Here is a 16,912-nt window from a genome sequence, read left to right as displayed (position 1 = left end):
AAAATATTATGGACAACCTTCTAAGTCAGGTCTGCTGGTAGTTCAACTGGTGCCTTTTCATTAAGAATCACATTTTCCACTTCTTCCATACTTGCATAGGTAGGCTGCTTGCTTAAAGTTTACTGCATACTATTAAAAAAAAGTTGTCTTTTAAAGTCTGGTAATTTTTTACAGCTTTATTTTAGACAGTTTAAGAACCAATGACATACCTCTGTAATGATAAAGGAAAGAAAACACCCAGGCTTTCCTTTTAGGAAACCAAAGAGCACAAAATAAGACTGTTTCATAGTACATTATCACCACAGGGTTAGGCACTCTGACAGGGTTAGGCAGATTCCTGGTGTGAAGTGAGGCACAGGCACTTTCATTTGTAGAGTGCTGCTTATTCTAATCTTGAAGGTAGGTATTATAAAAGTCTTTAAGTAACTACTTATCATCTTGTGTTTCTGGCCCAACATAGCAACTTATATTTTAGAAGTACTGTTTCTCCCTGGTCTTTGTTCATATACACACCCAAAGTAACTTAAAAACAAGAACACAAGGGGCCCACACTTCATGTTATCTAAATGTTAAAATGAGAACTCATGAACAGGCAGAATACATGATTAAGTATTCTTACCTTTGCTAGAAATAAAAAGCCCCCCCTGCCAAAATTCACCAACGCTTCATAGATGATACTTTTATAAAAATAGTCATTGACCTATATAGCCTTTCACATAACACTTCTGAAAATTATTTCTATTCGAAGGTGCATAAATAAATGCCAAAATCTTTGTGATGAGCCTTTCAAGTATTTAGACTGTTCTGAAGGCTTTCCCCAGTTAACATATGATGGTCGTAGAAAGATTGACTACAAGACACACAAAGCCTCAAATTCGACATTGTTCACTAAAACAAAAACTGAATTTCTAAATCCAAGCAATCAAAAGATGTTTATTTTTTATAGAAAGATCTGTAAAAAAATAATTTTTCAAACAGCTTTACTTTCATAGAGAAAACTTTCTACAGAGGTTGACTAAGATTTTAATATTTTAAATTGTACCATCATTAAATAAGGTGGGACACCATATGAATTTCATTGCACTGGAAGAAATGCAAAGCATTTTTTAATATAAAGTATACAGAGCATTCTAGTCAACTACAGCTGTGTTACAGCTATGTGTTCTTTTGGATTTGGTCCAAAGAAACCTGAGTCTGTTTCCAGAGAGAATGAAAAATGTTAGACACCTGATCAGTTACTCCTCACTGAAGGAAGCACAAAAATGGCATTCCTTGTAGATCCCACTGAATCCCAGTTTCCCAACACTGATACTTTCCTTTTCCCCTTACCCCACCCCACTTTGGGTTCCAGGTTCAGTTCTTGAATCACAGGCATCCATATTTTCTTCACAAACATACACATCCCATGGTCAGACGAAGTACCCAATTTTCCTGTATGTCATATCACCTCTTCTGTTCCCAGATCTCAGCCATATTTAGGTCCAAATCTTTAAGGCCTTTTAAGGCTTGAAGATTTCCAGTGTAAAAAGCTACATCTGCTGTGACCAACCTAAACATTGGAGAGAAAATTAGTTTTAAATCTCACACTTAAAAAAATTACTTTGAAGTAACAGATTACAATACTGTATATGTTTTAGGGGTACAGGTTCACACCTCTTCAAATGTATGTTTAACCTGCCATGCCTATCACCAGAGCACCAGTATTCCTCTACATGGTCCTAAGGGCTCCTTCCCTTCTCCTCCCGTCTGGTAGCCTTAGTTCTACAATCAGTAAAGCTCCCACTTTTTATTCAGATGATTAAAGTAGCAAAGCTTACAGAATCAGAGCCCTACCATCATTGCTAAATTATTATTTGTAATTCAGATTTCTTAGGGACCAAATGTGAAGATTCCCCTTAGCAGGATTCCTGTTACCACATAGTTAGACCATTTAATGTTCTATTGCAACAAGCATTTTGAAAGGAATAAACCAACACAGTTTGAAGACAGTCTTGTAATTATGCCCAATATAACTGCTTAAAACAGCATCAAACAGAAAAATAGTTTAAGATATTTGTTAATTGTCATTAAAGTATACATACATGTGACAAGTGTAATTAAGGGAAAGACAAGGTTTCTGTATGTCATCCCAAGGAGTTAAATGAAGGCTGGGAATTCAAGTTTAAGTAATACTGGAAATGAAGTTTGATTATGATAATTATATTAACACTTGATGAAAAAGGAAAGAATTATACTTTTGAGTAGAGAGACATCACATACACCTGAAAGAATACTCCCAGAAAGAATGCTCAGATAAACAGAAATATCAACACCCCATTCATAAAAAATAGGAGCTGTCAGGTTTAGAAACTGGCAAATTAGATGTATATTTTGATGGATGTGGCCCAGAGAGAAACAAATAAGAGACTGATTTATTTAGTAGTTTTTAATAGAGAAGAAGTACTCTGACTTCAGTTTTTTAATGAATATATAAATTCTAGGTTGCTGGACTACATGGGGGTAAACGTGTTGTAAGCAACCTTAATATTCAGTCTAATTTATAAATGTTCTAATTTGTAAATACCTTTGGACTTAGGTACTTGAAGTTTCACCTGTTTTCACATGACAGTTTAATAAGGACCGTATTTTTCATCTGCAACTCATTCAGGGTGTCTTTTGAAAAGTTTAATTTACACTATACTTTCTGTGAAAAATGTGGTCAGTAAGTATACTGAACTGACAGCAACAGTTCAAAGCAAATCCTTTCTAAGGCAAGCTCCCCACATTAAAAATTAAACAAAATTAACATAAATCTCCATTTAAAAATATCAAGTTATATTTAATAGACACACTGTTTACAGTTCAATAGAAAGTGTATGTTTACATCAAAATTGAAAAAAATTTGACAAAAGAACACAAAAGAAAAGCATATATAACCACGAGAGCATGTACAATTAAGATAAAAAACACCCAAGAGAAAAACAGGGAAAGAACACAAACAGGGAAAGATGAGAAAATCTGAATGACCAATAAACATGAAACGATGACAAACATCAGGAAATGCAAATCAAAACAAGATATTGTCTCCCGGCATGAACAACAATGAAAACTTTAACAACAAATGTTGGCAAAATGTGGGGAAATGGTGGAAGTATAAGCTTGGAACAGCCACTTTGGAGAACATTCTGACAATAACTAGTAAAGTGGGAATGTACTTGTGATCTGATCACGCCCTAAACAAGTATAGGGATGTTCACTACAGCGTGTTTGTATTGGGGGAAAAAGTAATATAACCTTGAAATCTGTCACTAGGGGAAATGTATACATTAACATGGTTTTTCATGTGAGAGAATACACCACAGCAGTCAAAGAAAGGGCAACATCTGTGTCAACAGAGAAATCAATTCAGTGGAAAAAGCTACAAAGTACCATGTAAGTAAACAAATTTATAAAATAGAACCACACATTTTCCTTAGATATAAAGATAATAAATGAGAAAGAGTTGAAGGATGTATACTAAACTTACTAAAAATAATGTCTAAAGATTAGGGAAAAGTGAATGGAACTGGAGTTGGGGTGAAAGGGGTACTTCAGCTTCATTCAAAATGCCATGTTTTTCATATTTTTCAAGTAAAACTGAAAAATGTTTATGATCAATTCTCAGTAGCAGGAATTCAAGTATTTTATGTCTATGTTTTAAATAACTTAAAATACAGAAAATTCATTGGAAAAGTACAGGGCTAAGAGGAAAAGGGACAAACTGCTTAGTGGGTACAGGATTTGTTGGAGTAGTGAAAATCTGTTGAACTATCAATAGGTAGAGGTGGTGGATGCACAACTGTGAGTATGCAAGGGCCACTAAATTGTTGATTTTTAAAACCATTTTATGGACAGAATCAACATGGCGGGGGGGAAAACGCTGCGAGTAAGACCTCCCATAAAAAAAAAAGTGAATAGGGAGGAAAAGCGGCAGGTCCCTGTGAGAACTGGGACATGGGAGAGAAACGGGAGACTGGCAAATTGCCCAAAGAAGAAAGTTGCCATAAAAGAGACTAGAAGGGAGGAAAGCTCAGAACCCTGCTACCTACCCTCCCCCTCCCACAAAGTCAGCACTCTGACCAACAGAAAGGAGGAAAACAACAACAACAGCAAAACTAAAACAACCAATAAGAACAAACTACGCATCAAACAGGACTGTGAGTGGAAAGGAACAATTTCAGGCACCGCACCCTGTGAGCTGGAACTGTGGAGAACAGTGCAGGAATTGCTGAGGAGGTGAGCAAATTGCTCCAGGCGCCATTAGAGAACAAAGACTCCCAGAGACCCACAAATAGCCCAAGGCCAGCCGGTAAGCTTGTGGGAAAAAGCAGCTCGCTTGAAAATCATACAGGGAAGGCAGCTGCGCAGGTCCCCGTGTCTGCGACCTAGGCTTGCAGGGAGAAGCATGGGAGCTCTCATTGAGGTGAATGTCCCTCACTGAGTAATCAGAAACCAGGCGCCCGGACTTGGGAGCGGGGTGCAAAAGGTGCCATTTCTGCGGACACTGAACTTGGCTACAGCCCAAGTCCTGGATCTGAGGGCTTTGGAACTGAGACCCGGGGCACAAAATTCGGGGCGTGGGATCCCAACGACAGTGGGGCACAAGGCAGACACAGCAACCCCCATGCCATTGAGGCTCTCTACGCCACTCCCACTCTGTTCCACCCACCCATGGGAAAGAGAAACAGTTCTGGAAGGACACTAATAAAGATCTCTGGCGCCACCTACTGACCAGGAAGAAAAATCACCAAATCCTGATAGCTGGAAACCAGGGATTCCCAAAAACACCCTCAGGCTCTGAGAGAGGGTGGGACACGCAAACCAGGGTAAGGTGGGAAATAAGGCGTGGAACTGAGAGCCAGGCGCAGGATCCGGGGTGTGGGAAGCGCCATAGCAGCAGGCACTGCACAAGGTGACAGCCAGCGTTTTGGACCTGATAGCCCTGGAACTGAGACTTAGAGTGCAGAATTCAGGGCGTGGAATCCATACAGCTGTGGGCACAAAATCACCAACTAGCTGATTTCCTCTCTGAACTGAGTAAATACAGAGGGAGGGAACCGTAAAATAGTGCCCAGCAACATAGCATCAACACCCTGGTGGAGTTTTGGCCTACCAGTGCTGGTCTCAGTCTGGTAAACAGTTTCTGAGACCCCCAAAGCAGCACTCCAAAGAGATGCCTGCCAACACCAGTGGCACAATGTCCCAACGCAGAGAACTAATTAGAAAGCAAACAACAGGGAGAAGAAAAAATATAAATAACTAAGCAAGCCCGCAGGAGGACACACCACAAAAATACAGTCACCAGAGCTCAACAATGACACTGAAAAACTTCTCGGCCTATCAGATAGAGAATTAATAATCATTATGATTAAAAAGCAGAAAGAAAACAAAAAAAAAAATGATTTGAGACAAATAATCAATGAATTGAAGAATGAAATTGAGACCTTAAGAAAGAAAAGAAACGCAGGAGATTAAAAGATTACTAGAGGAGATAAAGAACTCTGGGAAAAGCAATGAAAATAGAATCGATGAAATGGAAGAACAGATCAGTACTATCGAAGATACAGAAATAAAACAAGCCAAAAGAGAAAAGGAGAGAGAAATGAATATGAAGCAGTATAGAATACTCTTAGACAATTATCAGACTCCATGAAGAGAGGAAATGCAAGAGTTATAGGCATTCCAGAAAGTGAGGAGAGAGACAAAGGAACTGAGAAATTATTCAAAGAGATAATTGAAGAAAACTTCCCAAGCATGAAAAAGGAGACGAATATAGACATACAAGAAGCAAGAACTCCCAATTACCACAATGAAAAAGAAAACCACAGCAAGACACCTAATAGTAAAGCTTGCAAGAGTCCAAGACAAGAAAAAAATAATGAAACTGGCAAGGGGGAAGAAACAGATAACTTATAAGTGAAAACCAATCAGGTTAATTTCAGACTTCTCCGAAGAAACATTATGGGCAAGAAGAGGAAGGAGTAACATATTCAGCAAACTTCAAGACAACAAATGCCAACCAAGAATACTTTACCCTGCAAAGCTTTCCTTCCTCTACAAAGAAAAAATATGGACCTTCTCAAACAAACTCCAGAAATTCATTACAAGTAAACCTCCACTCCAAAAAATTCTACAAGAGGTCCTAAAGCCAAAACCAACAAAGGAATGAACAAGAACAGAATAAAGCAAGGAATAAAATCAAAAAAAAAAGGGCAAACAAAATAGCAAACATAGATGCCAACATATCAATATTATGTTGGCAATAGATGCCAACATATCAATGTAAATGGATAAAACTCATCAATAAAAAGACACAGAGTAGCAGGCTGGATTAAAAAACAAAATCCAACTTTCTGCTGTCTCCAGGAAACACATTTAACCACAAAAGATAAACACAGGCTGAAAGTAAAAGGTTGGAAAACAATCCTACAAGCAAATGGACCAAAAAAGAAGGCAGGAACAGCCATACTTATATCAGATGAAATAGACTTCAAATTAAAAAAGGTAAAAAGAGACATAGACAGACACTACATTATGATCAAGGAGACAATACATCAGGAAGATATAATACTCATCAACTTATACTCACCAAATGAAGGGCACCAAAATATATTAGACAATTATTATCAGCTCTGAAAAGACATTAAAGAAAATACATATATAGTGGGAGACTTCAACACCCCACTCTCACCAATGGACAGATCAACGACACAAAAAATAAACAAAGACAGTAGAGCCCTAAATAAAGACATAGAACTCATGGACTTAACAGACATCTATAGGACACTGCACCAAAAAATCCGAGCATACATTTTTCTCAAGTGCACGTGGATCATTCTCCAGAATCTATAACACACTGGGCCACAAGACAAACATGAACAGATACATGAAGACCAAATCATCCCAACTATCTTCTCCGATCATAAAGGCATCAAGCTAGAAATAAATCATGAAAAGAAAACAAGGAACCCTCCCATTTCATGGAGATTGAAATCCACACTACTGGGAGACCACTGGACTAATGAGGGGATCAAAGAAGAAATTAAAAAATACTTTGAGTTGAATGACAAGGAAGAGACCATTTTCCAGAATGTATGGGATGTAGCAGAAGCAGTAATAAGAGGAAAATATATAGCAATTCTGGCTCACATCAACAAACAAGAAAGAACTCAAAGAAACAACCTAATCTCATCTCTCCAAGAGCTAGAAAAAGAACAACAAAAAAACCCTAAAGCCAGTAGACGAAAGGAAATAATAAAAATCAAAGCAGAAATTAATGAATTGGAAATTAAATAATCCAAAAGATCAATGAAACCAAAAGCTGGTTCTTTGAAAAAATAAACAAAATAGACAAACCTCTAGCCAGGCTCACAAAGAAAAAATGGGAGAAAACACATATAAACAGGATTATAAATGAAAGAGAAGAAATCACAACAGACGCACTAGAAATCAAAAGAATAATCAGACATTACTATGAACACCTATATGCAAACAAACTCAACAACCTAGAAGAGATGGACAAATTCCTAGAATGATATAATCATCCAAAACTGGACAAAGAAGAAATAGAACAACTAAACAGACTAATTACAAGCAGCGGAATTGAGGCAGTAATCAAAGCACTCCCCAAAAACAAAAGCCCAGGCCCAGATGGCTTCACAAATGAATTCTACCAAACGTTCAGCAGTGAATTAGTGCCTATCCTACACAAACTCTTTCAAAAAATTGAAAAAGAAGGAATACTACCAAATACGTTCTACAAAGCCAACATTACACTAATACCAAAACCCAACAAAGACAGCACAAAAAAAAAAAAAAAATTACAGACCAATCTCCCTAATGAACACTGATGTAAAAATCCTCAACAAAATCCTTGCCAACAGAATCCAACAATGCATCAAAGAGATAGTACACCTGGGATTCATCCCAGGGGCACAAGGATGGTTCAACATATGAAAATCGATAAGCGTAATCCAATACATCAACAACAAAAAAATAAAAACCATATGATCATATCAATAGATGCTGAGAAAGCATTCGACAAAGTCCAACATCCATTTATGATGAAGCCCCTTGAAATTCTCAGGATAGAAAGAACATACCTTACATGATAAAAGCCATATATGACAAACCCACTGCCAACATTATTCTCAATGGTGGAAAGCTGAAGGCCTTTCCTTTAAGGTCAGGAACAAGACAAGGATGTCCTCTCTCACCACAGCTCTTCAAAATAATACAGGAGGTCCTAACCAGGGCAATAAGACAAGAGAAAGACATACAAGGAATCCAGATAGGGAAAGAAGAAGTAAAACTATCACTATTTGCAGACAATATGATGATATACATAGAGAACCCTAAGAACTCCACAGAAAAACTACTCAAAATAATCAGTTCAGTAAAGTAGCAGGAGACAAAATCAACACACAAAAATCAGTAGCCTACCTATACATAGTCAATTGGAAGAAGAACAAATCAAAATAAAAAATCTCTTTCATAACTGAAACCAAAAAAAATCAAATACTTGGCAATAAACCTAACAAAAGAGGTGAAAGACCTATACAAAGAAAATTATAAAACACTGTTAAAAGAAATTGAAGAAGACACAAAGAAATGGAAAGACATCCCCTGCTTACAGACTGGAAGAATCAACATTATTAAAATGGCCATCCTCCCAAAAGCAATATACAGATTCAATGCTATTTCAATAAAAATCCCAATGACATTCTTCAAAGAAATAGATCAAATATTGATGAAATTCATATGGAACCACAAAAAAACCACGAATAGCCAAAGCCCTATTGATGAAAACAAAGGAGAAAGGATGTATCACACTTCCAAACTTCAATCTATACTACAAAGTCATAATAATTAAAACAGTTTGGTATTGGAACAAAACCAGAACACACAGACCAATGGAATTGAATAGAGCGCCCAGAAATAAAGCCACACTTATATGAACAACTAATCTCTGATAAAGGAGCAAAGAACATGCACTGGAACACGGACAGTTTGTTCAATAAATGGTGCTGGGAAAACTGGACCTCCACATGCAAAAAAATGAAACTAGACCACTACCTCTCACTGTGCACAAAAATCAACTCAAAATGGATAAAAGAACTGGACATAAGACCTGAAACCATAAAATATATAGAAGAAAATATAGGTAAAACACTACAAGACATACATCTCAAAAACATCTTTAAAGACTCATCACCCAAAGCAGTGATAGTGAAGACAAAGATAAACACCTGGGATTACATCAAACTGAAAAGCTTCTGCACAGCAAAAAAGACATTAACCAAAACTGAGAGACACCCTACTGATTGGGAAAAAATCTTTAAACTCCATCCAACTGATAAGGAACTGATCACAATGATATACAAAGAACTCACACGGCTCAACAAAAACAAAATAAACAATCCAGTCAAGAAATGGGCAGAAGAACTCAAAAGACATTTCTCCAAAGAGGAAATGCAAATGGCCAACAGGCATATGAAAAAATGTTCAACATCCCTTATAGTCAGAGAAACGCAAATCAAAACCACACTGAGATACCACCTTACACCATTAAGAATGGCACATATTAAAAAAACTAGCAACAACAAATGTTGGCGAGACTGCGGTGAAAAAGGAACTTTCCTACATTGCTGGTGGGAGTGCAAACTGGTCCAACCACTGTGGAAAGCTGTCTGGAGGTTCCTCAGTCTACTAAAAATGGAGCTACCATACGATCTGGCAATGCCACTCCTAGGGATCTACCCAAAGGACACAAAAACAGTGATTCAAAAGAGTACCTGTACACCTATGTTTATTGCAGCAGTATTTACAATAGGTAAAACCTGGAAACAACCCAAATGCCCAAAAATAGATGACTGGATCAAGAAGATGTGGTATATATACACAATGGAATATTATTCAGCAATCAAAAAAGATAAACTCATGTCATTTGCAGCAACATGGATGGAACTAGAAGGAATTATGCTCAGTGAAATAAGCCAGAAGGAAAAAGAAAAATACCAGATGGTTTCACTTGTAACAGGAATATAGGGGAACCAAATAAAACATCAATGTAAAAAAAATAGTAACAGTACAAAACACAACAAAGCAAAAACAGACAATTATAAACCAGAGACATACTGCAGGGGAGGAGGAGGGAGAGGAGTGAGAGGGCGGAGCATAGGGAACTGAGGTGATGGTGTTTGGGTACCTTGGGGAAGGAGATTCTATGGGGACTCAATCTGAGGGGGTGGGGGGAAGCAAATATTGTCTAAAAAATGTAAAAAATGATAAATGTTAAAATTTTAAAAAATGGAAAAAAAATATAATAAAATAAAAAAATAAACTTTGGAGAACAGTATTCTAACCCCCCAGCCAGGACACCATGATAAGGCTCCTGTCTTTCCAGCCTTTCCTCCTCCTACTTGCTGCCTAGGCTGAACATTCCTTCTGGTTTGTCCCCTACACCCTACTTCCTGTGCTCCTTTCCTTCCTGGAAGACTCTGCTCTAGTGTCACTTCTAGAATCTTCTGTGGCTCACTCGCCCCACCTAAGACTGGCTTGGGCCACTCTCTTCACGCTCCTATAAAGCCCAAATGCCAGTTTCTTACATTGTCTCGGTCCTGAACATTCTCACCCACCACCCTGTGCACGTCTCAACGAGACTTTCTCATCTTTGTCCTCAGCCTTGCATGGTGCCTGACATGTGGGAATTGAGCAAATGCACACATACACACACTCATGTTCAAAAGCTTTGCCAAATGACTGACATTATAGGGAATATCCTACATCTCAAAAACAAAGGATCCAAAACAATAGAAGGCATTTATCTGTCACAGAATTATATTAAAATAAAATTTCATGAAAAAAAAAAAATTTTTATGTTACAGGATTTTCATCTCAAAAAAAAAAAAAAGATACATTTTTAGAACCATTTCAGGAACAAAATTTCCTTATAAACAGTTTGTCAGTATGTCTCACTTAAGTCTAGAGTTTAATTTGCAAGGAATTGTATCTTTTAAAGTATCACTCAAAAACATAAATTGATTTGCACAGAATTAGTGTCTCCAAGTACGTGAGTGAAAATTTCTAAGGTTGTACTGACCCCCAACAGCTATATTAACAAAATAATAGATAATAAGTGAATGGTTTAGAACTATTAATCTGGAAAAAAAAAGTCAAACCACCAACCTAGATTTAGTTATGAGAATAAAAGCAGAAGGTATGATTTAAGTGAGGCTTAAAAAATATTAGTTTTTTTGAACAGTCTCTGGGAAGAATTTGATATTCACTCTACTATACTTGAATGTTTTGAAATTTTTGAAAAATAACAATTCTAAAAAAGAAATAACCTCCAGATAATAATAAAGGGAAAGAATCAGATTACTGCCAGATATAGCCTGGTCACAGACACAGCAGTCCCAAGTTTTCTAAACTGCTTTTTGCAAAATCTTTTTTTTTTTTTACAGTGAGGTCAATTTCTGACTTCAAAATAATTTTCAGTTTGTTCATGTAAGTTTGAAATTTAAGCCTGAAACTCCTTTAACAGGGAATAAAATATTTTGTCCCTAAAAATCCATGCAATAGATAACATACCCAGGAAATACTAAGGTGATTTGCCCATAGTTATACAACTAGTAAGTAGCAGAACTTAACCCAAATTTTCTGATTGTAAATCCTACGTTCTCCCATATACTATACTATACTATTTCACCAATAACACAATTTGTCCAAAAGCTTACAATAAAATATATACATATACATTATTTTTTGCAATCCTTTGAAGGAATTTAAGGCAGATCTTATTTCTCATTTTACAAATGAGATAGAGTTTATGTGACTTTCACATGGTCACACAACTACAAAGTAGGACACTGAGTCCTGTGTGCATAAAGGAAGAATACTGGGGAAGCTAAGGAGGTCCCACTAACACTGCCTCAAGGTGGCTCTATATCAGTTAAGTAATTGATCACTTATAAAACACCTTAACATAGATAGAATATAGGTAGGCAGATTAAAAAGATCTCCATAGAGGGAAGGAAAGGCAAAATTTGCTGATTTTACCATACTTGTGCTCCATCATGGAAAAAGATAGTATAAAGAATAAAATCAGTATAAAGAATAAAATCAATTTAATATGGGAGTATGTGGCAAAACCATGGCAAAAACATACCCATTTTGAGGTCCTCCATCATTTATCACATTTAAATGAGATAACTGTTTTTTCAAGTGGAGTTTATAACTTGCATTAATTCTTAAAAATAACACCTGGAAAAGAAATAAAATTATATTTTTGACACTCTACTAAATAGAAGATATAAGAATCTGTGTTATCAATATCAGATCAGTGTTAGAAAGAGAAAATATCCTTAGAAAATTTTGTTTGGCATACATTTGAAAAATGCTCCTCAGAAAGTATTATTTCAGTATAGGTTTTTTTTCTGTAGTTAGATAAAGCTGTCTTTTCCTGTTCTCTCAGTGATACTTGTGTAGTGATACGACTTAGTACTGTCATTCTGTACCTTGGAAGAAGTTCTCTAGAATATGAAAGTGGGATCAACCATGACAGGTAAAAAGAATGAAAAGAAATGGAGAATTCTGATATATATTAACTAGGAACTTGACAAAGAAAACAAAAAGTTATAATGAAGATAAAGATACCTTCATTCTTTTAAACTGGTAAAATTACCTTAATTTGTTCCTGCATGCAGATTTTCATGCAGTGGTCCAATACTACTTTGGGCAACATCTAAAAATTATGGAAACAATTTTGTAGAAAAATATATTTTCTATGGGAAAAATTATAAGATCATCTGTGGAAAAGTTTTGTAGAATTACTGGTATTTTCAAGTGGCACTACTGATATCAAACTTTTAACCTTTGTCCAGTTTTAGTGTGAATTTCCCTTAAATGATGATGCAAATAAACACATAAAATACCTGTATGCCCAGCTCCCTAAGCGGGTTAGTCTTACCCTAGGATTAGAACTCAGAAAGCAAATCCAGAAGGTGAGACTATCAAAGGTGGGGGGAATCTTACAAAAAATGGTTGGTTAGAAAGAAATAAAAAGTAAGAAACCCTAGTGGGTGCTCCATATTTCATGGTTCCCCTCAGTCTTCACAGAACTCTCAAGGAGCTGGATGATACTTAATTATAAGGGTGCTTATGATTAATGAAAACCTATGGAAAACATGAAGAAAAATGGTAATAGTTAGTAAGGGATAGAAGTCTGAGGTAGCATGGTGAAGGAAACCAGCAGGAACAAGTGCAGGCAAGAGACACTAAGAAAGACACCTTCTCCCAAATATCATTTTCATGCATTCAACCACTTGATGAAAAACTGAAATAACAACCTTATCTAAACAGCAAAAATTCCAGTGAAAATTAAGTTCATTAGCTATACAACTAGGTTTGTATGATAACATTGTATCATTCTACGACTAGGCTTGAATGAGATCACCTGGTACAGAGGAAACAAGCTAAGTTAGGTAAGGACTAGGGAAAAAAGGGAATACTGGAACTTTTTTTTTTTAATTTTCTTTTTATTTATATATTTTTTACATCATTCATTTTTTTGCAACTTTTTTTAAGAATTATTTTATTTTATATAATTCTTACATCATTTTTCATTTTTGCATAATGTATGCATTTTCATTTTGGTTATATTCCCCATACAATTCCCACCCCCTTTTTCTGACCCTAATCCCTCTTCTCCTCCCCCTGCCCCCCACTGTAGTGTGTCTCTGGTCTATAGCTGCTTGTTGATTTTGATTTTTACTTTATTGCAATTAGTCTTTTTCCTGGTCCCTTATTTAGGTTTTCTAAATTCCTGCTATGAGTGCGACCATCTGGGAATACTGGAACTTTTAAAGTGTCAGAAGAGGGACGAGAGGGACGTTGGGGATAGGATTGTAACTGATAAACAAAAAGAACTGCATTACTTTTCTAGAGGAAGTAAGAGGGACAGAGAATGGATAACTTCATAAGTAAGAAGGAGGTGACATGTGACAGAGACTACCATTTTGTTATTTTTCCTGGTCAGTGGTCTCTACAGATGACTGATGATCTAACAAATATTACCTACAAGGCATATTGCTTGAGTTACTTTATGTGTCAAACTATTAAATCAAAATGAGTTTCTCCTAAATTCAATTTGGATTATAATCACAGTGGCTAACATTTTATTATGCACTGATAAATGCCAACTCTGATCTTTAAACAAGTAATATAGTGAATGTTGTAAGCAGAACCTAGGATCTCTAATATTCAAAGGACAAATACAAAATCTACCCTTTAGAAATACTGACCATTTAGCAAAGTTATTGTTCTGGCTTGTCAGAGCAAGAGCACTTTGAAATCAGAAATTTTTATTTATGTTCCATTAGTCAATACAACAACCTGAAAATACAACACAGTCATATTGGAATATGACTGTGCCAAAAGTATGTAAAAACACTCCAATTCTGCATGATATTATACGGCATATATTTTCAAAATGATTTAGGAATTAGGAATTACTACTCACTTGTGTTTGTTCTTCTGGAAGGAGATCAAATATAGCTTCATGCATTTTTGCCATTTGCTTACAAATATTCCTGAAACAGGCAGAAGGAACGGGAGCTTTCACTTCATACTAGCAGGGAAAAATAATGAGAATTATGTTCATGTCCTCTGGATTGCAATACTGTTCCCACCATTCAGCTAAGTTCAGTATCCTACACTGACCAAAGCAGAGGTTAGCTACCACTGGAGGAAGAGGATCACTGAGAAAGTTAAACACCGAATGATTCATATTACTTGATTTTAAGAAATGGCAAACTAACACATGGAGGATGCACATTTATCATTATGTAAATTAAAGCCACAATGAGAGATCACTTTACACAGATCTACTAGACTAACATTCAAAAACAGACAGACAATAGAAAGTGCTGGGGTACCTGAATTCTTAAATATCACCTAGAGTTCTTATATATCACAAATAGGAAGAAAAAATGGTATAGTCGCTTTAGAAAATAACCTGGCAGTTTTTTATAAAGTTATCAATAATTTTTACATTTCTATACAACCATCAATCAACCACATTCCAAGGCATTTACACAAAAGAAATGAAAACACATACCCACAAAGATGTACACATGGATGTTTATCAAGATTATTCATATAAGCCCATTATTTCATAGACAACCCAAAGGTCTATCAACTATAAACATGATATATCCATACAAGGGGCAACACTCTAGTAAAACGGGACAAACCACTAACACATGCTATATCATCCATGAATCCCAACAGCATTATGCAAATAAAAGGAATCTAGCACAACAGTGTATATTCTGTATAATCCCATTTGTAGACATTCTGGAAACTGCAAACTATGTGGATGAAAGTCAGATCAGTGGTTGTCAGGGGCCAAAAGGAGAGGACTGACTGGTGATGTGCCCAAGAGAAAGTTTAACAATGATGTAACTTGGTCTATGTCCTGGCTACAGTAGTTCTACTGTACATCTGTTAAAGTCATCAAACTTAGAAAGGGTGAATTTTACTGAATATAACTCATACCTCTAGAAGCCTAACTTACACTGCTTAGTTTTCTACTGGCAGTCAGAGCTCTCCACTACTATGTTTCTTACTCCTGATTCATCTACCCTAATACATTAGGTAAAAGGAATTACTTTTGTTAATATTAACAGCAGCAAAAGCATTAGTAGTCAATATTTACTGGAACTTGCTATATACTCAGACACATGATTAAAAAAAAAAATACTCCAAATATTATCTCTTTATCCTCACTACAACCTTATGAGGCTCTATTATTATCATCTCTATTTAGAAATAGAAACGAAGATTTAAGGAGATTAATAATTTACTTAAGGTCCTGCAAAGGCTAACATGGGAAAAACATGGAATTTGAACTTAGGTCTACTCCAGAACTCTAATATAAAACTTTATTTTTATGACTCCATATCAACATATGTTTATGCTGTTCCTTCAGAATATCTCCTCACCTCAACTTCATTTACTTTAATCTTAACTCTCTTTAAAAGTAAAATAGGGGCAAATCTCAGTGCTATCACATTATCACCACAGTACCCTGAGTTTGATCCCCGGCCAGGGAGCTAACCCACATATGGTGCAGCAGACCTCTCCTGTCTCACCTGCTGCTCCTCTTAGCAGTGTATTTCAGTAGATGCACCTGTTCTGCTTCCCACTCTGTCTCTGGTGAATCCTCTCACTCCCTGCACCTCTGGCCTACACCCCACTTCTTCTATGCATAAATAAATCTTCTAAAAATATAGAACTTATATATACATGCCTCATCCATAGTTTTTCTAAATCTTGTTCTCCAGATGGCAGCCACTGCTTTCAAAGTATTAAAAATTACAACAGCACTGAATCAATTCAGTTCTCACGACACTTTATATATTCTACCTCTGTTACAGTTATCAACATAGTTTTCCTATTAAACAATTAGTATTTGAGAATAAAGACTTATTTACCCTTATATATAGCTGTTACCTAACACAATTTAATTGAATGAGTGAATGAATGGTGGCTGGGACACTGATCCAGCCAGTAATAAAATTAGATGTTAATGATCACTCTACCCAAGCAATGTACCCTTACTTATTAGCTTCTTAGACTCATTATATTACTGTGTTATTCTTCTTTCCCCAAATTAAATGTCTATGTGTGTGAAATGACACCATCTTATCTGTTTTTTTCCATGATTTGTCTCCTGCTATCAGAATCTGATGGATCCAAGTAGGAGAAAAAGCCTATCAAAGTGACTTGCTTTGTAGGATTACTCTAAGCATATTCTTGGTCAAAAAAGTATGAACTAAGTAAACCTTCAGACTTTCAAGTTATGAAATTTCTGTTTTCTCCCTGAGATCTG

The 16,912-nt window shown here is 36.2% G+C and overlaps 1 protein-coding gene across 2 annotated transcripts in view; it reads right to left on the bottom strand.

The window, feature by feature from the left end:
- Window positions 1-1,443: 1,443 nt before the first annotated feature.
- Window positions 1,444-16,912, bottom strand: part of VPS54 (VPS54 subunit of GARP complex) — a gene marked incomplete at both ends in the record, with an annotated part of 62,095 nt that continues 46,626 nt past the window's right edge. For both annotated transcript variants that reach the window (XM_084235479.1, XM_084235480.1), the window contains 3 exons: window positions 1,444-1,549; window positions 12,188-12,282; window positions 14,540-14,647. In XM_084235479.1, coding sequence (XP_084091605.1) covers window positions 1,444-1,549; window positions 12,188-12,282; window positions 14,540-14,647 — 309 coding nt within the window. The remainder of the gene's footprint in view (window positions 1,550-12,187; window positions 12,283-14,539; window positions 14,648-16,912) is intronic.

This window comes from Talpa europaea (genome assembly GCF_964194135.1).
Source record: "Talpa europaea genome assembly, chromosome: 6".
NCBI lineage: Eukaryota > Metazoa > Chordata > Mammalia > Eulipotyphla > Talpidae > Talpa > Talpa europaea.
This window is presented reverse-complemented; position numbering and strand designations above follow the sequence as displayed.